The following is a 4,629-nucleotide window of genomic DNA, read 5'->3' as shown; positions in this document are numbered from 1 at the left end:
GAATCTGCCTAACAGGCATCACTGTATACCAATTTCCTTGCTTGCTGTAAGTGGCAATAAAGGCTTCTGTTGTTTGTATGATATGCTCTTTACAAAGTATGGCAGGATAAGTGTCATCACATGGTACGATATTTCAGTTTCTGAAGTTTAAAATATAGAACAAATTAGACATGTTGATAGGTTGTTTTGAGTGTCAGTTCAAGGAGTTTTTATTTTACTCTTAAAAAGCCCCACATGTAGGAGTCAATTAGAATTGTGCATAAGACTTACAGCTAAAAATCTGCATCTTTATTTCTGTTGCAGTTTTGTAATCAACCACGGATGATGAAAGCTTCTATAGCTGAGACACTTCACAGAGGAAGGATGCTGTGGATTATTCTTCTAAGCACAATTGCTCTAGGATGGACTACCCCGATTCCCCTGATAGAGGACTCAGAGGAAATAGATGAACCCTGTTTTGATCCATGCTACTGTGAAGTTAAAGAAAGCCTCTTTCATATACATTGTGACAGTAAAGGATTTACAAATATTAGTCAGATTACCGAGTTCTGGTCAAGACCTTTTAAACTGTATCTGCAGAGGAATTCAATGAGGAAATTGTACACCAACAGTTTTCTTCATTTGAATAACGCTGTGTCCATTAACCTTGGGAACAATGCATTGCAGGACATTCAAACAGGAGCTTTCAATGGTCTTAAGATTTTAAAGAGGCTGTATCTACATGAGAACAAACTAGATGTCTTCAGAAACGACACCTTTCTTGGCTTGGAAGGTCTAGAATATCTGCAAGCAGATTACAATGTCATTAAACGCATCGAGAGTGGAGCATTTCGGAACCTAAGTAAACTGAGGGTTTTGATTTTGAATGATAATCTTATCCCCATGCTTCCAACCAATTTATTTAAGGCTGTCTCCTTAACACATTTAGACCTACGTGGGAACAGGTTAAAGGTTCTTTTTTATCGAGGAATGTTAGACCACATTGGCAGGAGCCTGATGGAGCTCCAGCTGGAAGAAAATCCCTGGAACTGTACTTGTGAGATTGTGCAGCTCAAGAGTTGGCTGGAACGCATTCCTTATACTGCCCTGGTGGGAGACATCACTTGTGAGACCCCTTTTCACTTTCATGGAAAGGACTTGAGAGAAATCAGGAAAACAGAACTCTGTCCCTTGTTGTCTGACTCCGAGGTGGAGGCTAGTTTGGGGATTCCCCACTTGTCATCAAACAAGGAGAATGCATGGCCAACGAAGCCTTCCTCAATGTTGTCCTCTGTCCATTTCACTGCCTCTTCTGTTGAATACAAGTCTTCAAATAAACAACCCAAGCCCACCAAACAGCCCCGGACACCAAGGCCATCCTCCACATCCCAAGCTTTATATCCTGGTCCAAACCAACCTCCCATTGCTCCTTACCAGACCAGACCACCCATTCCCATTATATGCCCTACTGGGTGTATCTGTAATTTGCACATCAATGACCTTGGCTTGACTGTCAACTGTAAAGAGCGAGGATTTAATAATATTTCAGAACTTCTTCCAAGGCCACTGAATGCCAAGAAACTGTACCTGAGTAGCAATCTGATTCAAAAAATTTACCGTTCTGACTTTTGGAATTTCTCTTCATTGGATCTCTTGCATCTTGGGAACAATCGCATTTCTTATGTCCAGGATGGGGCCTTTATCAACCTGCCCAACCTAAAGAGCCTCTTTCTCAATGGCAATGATATCGAGAAACTCACACCAGGCATGTTTCGAGGCCTACAGAGTTTGCACTACTTGTACTTCGAGTTCAATGTCATCCGGGAAATCCAGCCTGCGGCCTTCAGCCTCATGCCCAACTTGAAGCTGCTATTCCTCAACAATAACTTGTTGAGGACTCTACCAACAGACGCCTTTGCAGGCACATCCCTGGCTCGGCTCAACTTGAGGAAAAACTACTTCCTTTACCTTCCCGTGGCTGGTGTTCTAGAACACCTGAATGCCATCGTCCAGATAGACCTCAATGAGAATCCCTGGGACTGTACCTGTGACCTGGTGCCCTTCAAACAGTGGATTGAAACCATCAGCTCAGTCAGTGTAGTAGGTGATGTGCTTTGCCGAAGCCCCGAGAATCTCACTCACCGCGACGTGCGCACCATTGAACTGGAAGTTCTTTGCCCAGAGATGCTGCACGCCGCACCGGGTGGCGCATCGCCAGCCCAGCCCGGAGCTCCTCACTTTCCTGGGGGGCCGACTAGTACATCACCTTACGAGTTCTCTCCTCCTGGCGGCCCTGTGCCGCTTTCTGTGCTGATTCTCAGCCTGTTGGTCCTGTTTTTCTCCGCAGTCTTTGTTTCCGCGGGCCTCTTTGCGTACGTGCTCCGCCGGCGCCGGAAGAAGCTGCCCTTTAGAAGCAAGCGGCAGGAAGGTGTGGACCTTACCGGAATCCAGATGCAATGCCACCGGCTTTTTGAGGACGGTGGTGGAGGTGGAGGTGGAAGTGGAGGTGGTGCTCGACCCAATCTTTCCTCCCCGGAAAAGGCCCCTCCTGTGGGTCACGTATATGAGTACATCCCCCACCCAGTTACCCAGATGTGCAACAACCCCATCTACAAGCCTCGCGAGGAGGAGGAAGTGGCTGCTGCATCGGCCCAGGACGCAGGGAGTGCAGAGCGTGGGGGCGCCGGGACACAGCCGCCCGGGATGGGTGAGGTCCTCCTGGGCAGTGAGCAGTTTGCTGAGACACCCAAGGAGAGCCACAGCAACTACCGGACCTTGCTGGAGAAAGAGAAGGAGTGGGCCCTGGCAGTGTCCAGCTCCCAGCTCAACACCATAGTGACGGTGAATCATCACCACCCTCACCCGCACCACCCAGCCGTGGGCGGGGTTTCAGGGGTAGTGGCAGGAACTGGGGGAGACATGGCTGGGTTCCGCCACCACGAGAAGAATGGCGGGGTGGTGCTTTTTCCTCCCGGGGGAGGCTGTGGTGGTGGCGCTGTGTTACTAGACCGAGAGAGGCCACAGCCAGCCCCCTGCTCGGTGGGCTTCGTGGACTGTCTCTATGGCACGGTGCCCAAATTAAAGGAACTGCACGTCCACCCTCCTGGCATGCAATACCCAGACTTACAGCAGGATGCCAGGCTTAAAGAAACCCTTCTCTTCTCGGCTGGAAAGGGCTTCACAGACCACCAAACCCAAAAAAGCGATTACCTCGAGTTAAGGGCCAAACTTCAAACCAAGCCGGATTACCTCGAAGTCCTGGAGAAGACAGCGTATCGGTTCTAATTGAAAAGTAAAGATAAATTAGTGCTTTTCTTTCTTTCTTTTTTTTTTTTTTAAGAAAAGGAAAATGAAAGAAATATATCCCTTGCTCCCTTTACACTTTTCCCAATAAATTCATTCTCACAAACTTCCCTGCCCTGAACTGAAACCGCATGATAACTAGAAAATACAGATGTATGTGCTCCCCTCTCAGATGTGATTTGGAGGAAGGGCCGTACTCAGATCATTAATCAATGAAGTGCCTTCGCAGACTTTTGCCAGCAAATGTTATCATTATTTTTTTTATACTGAAACTTGAGACATTGACTGTGCCATGTATTAGGTATATTGGGGATCGTTGTATTGATCCTAATTAAGTAAAATTTAATGTATCTTTATTTCCAGTAACTTTCTTTTTAGTTTGGTTTTGTTTGACAGGGAGCAGAGAAAACAAATGGAATTTGTGGCTCTCTTCCCTCTTCCCATCATGGCACAGACCCTGTACATGTATTAACAATGCAGTTTGCTGCATGCCTGGAAACTGCAAGATGGGGAGGGAGGGGCGGGTCTTGCTCGAATGTTCTCACCCACTCTTTTTTTTCTCTCCCATACATACCCACAAGCAAATCACAAATCCCTGCACACAGGTCCCTAAACCTGCAGCCTCTTGCTTCTGGCACAGGCAGTCTCACACACACACACACACACACACACACACACACACACACACACACCCCATTCAAACCAATCTAATTAGTTCGGGTTTGATCCATTGTCTCCTCTCTATAGCTCCACCTTTCCCTTCACCCCTAGTGTACAGCTCACATCTCTCTGACCACCTAGGAAAAGTCATATTCTAGGCTGGATCCTACGAAAGAAGTGGAAGCCTGGTGGTTTAACAGCCAGAGGCACACCCCTAGGGCTGAGCATCCTCTTTGTGACACTTCATCCTGATGCCAAGATTTTTTGGAGAACATCTGCACTTTCCTATATAAATATATATATATATTTAAAAAAAAGCAACTGGGTATATATCACTAACAGCTTTGTAGGAAGCACTTTTAATGTTTTCTCTCACACACAAAGATTCAAAAGAAATGTGCATATATTTATTCTGTAATTTCAGTTATTATAAATTGTAAAGGTAATGTTTAATCATTGTATAGTGATTATGCGTCTGGTATAGCTTTCCTAATAAAAAGTTTTTGAAAAACATAATACATTATATATAGAAGATACCAAGCTTGAACCTTTAAACTCCAGCTATGCCATGCCTTTCGTGCTCACATTAAAAAAACAACAACAATCTTTCTTTTACTCGTTATACAGAAAGCTAGTTTATTAACAAGTTTGATGCACTGTGATGTTGATATATCTTATAAACTCCCT

General features: G+C 45.5%; 1 protein-coding gene across 1 annotated transcript; it reads left to right on the top strand.

Moving 5' to 3' along the window:
* The first annotated feature begins 321 nt into the window (after positions 1-321).
* Positions 322-3,816, top strand: SLITRK3 (SLIT and NTRK like family member 3). The gene has a single exon (XM_090274759.1). It carries the CDS (start codon positions 322-324, stop codon positions 3,262-3,264), a length of 2,943 nt encoding a protein of 980 aa, XP_090130885.1. The 3' UTR covers positions 3,265-3,816.
* Positions 3,817-4,629: the final 813 nt, after the last annotated feature.

Source organism: Furipterus horrens, unplaced genomic scaffold, assembly GCF_987537825.1.
Source record: "Furipterus horrens unplaced genomic scaffold, mFurHor1.1.pri manual_scaffold_1, whole genome shotgun sequence".
Classification (NCBI taxonomy): domain Eukaryota; kingdom Metazoa; phylum Chordata; class Mammalia; order Chiroptera; family Furipteridae; genus Furipterus; species Furipterus horrens.
Note: the sequence above shows the minus strand (reverse complement) of the source record. Positions and strands in the feature narration are given on the sequence as shown.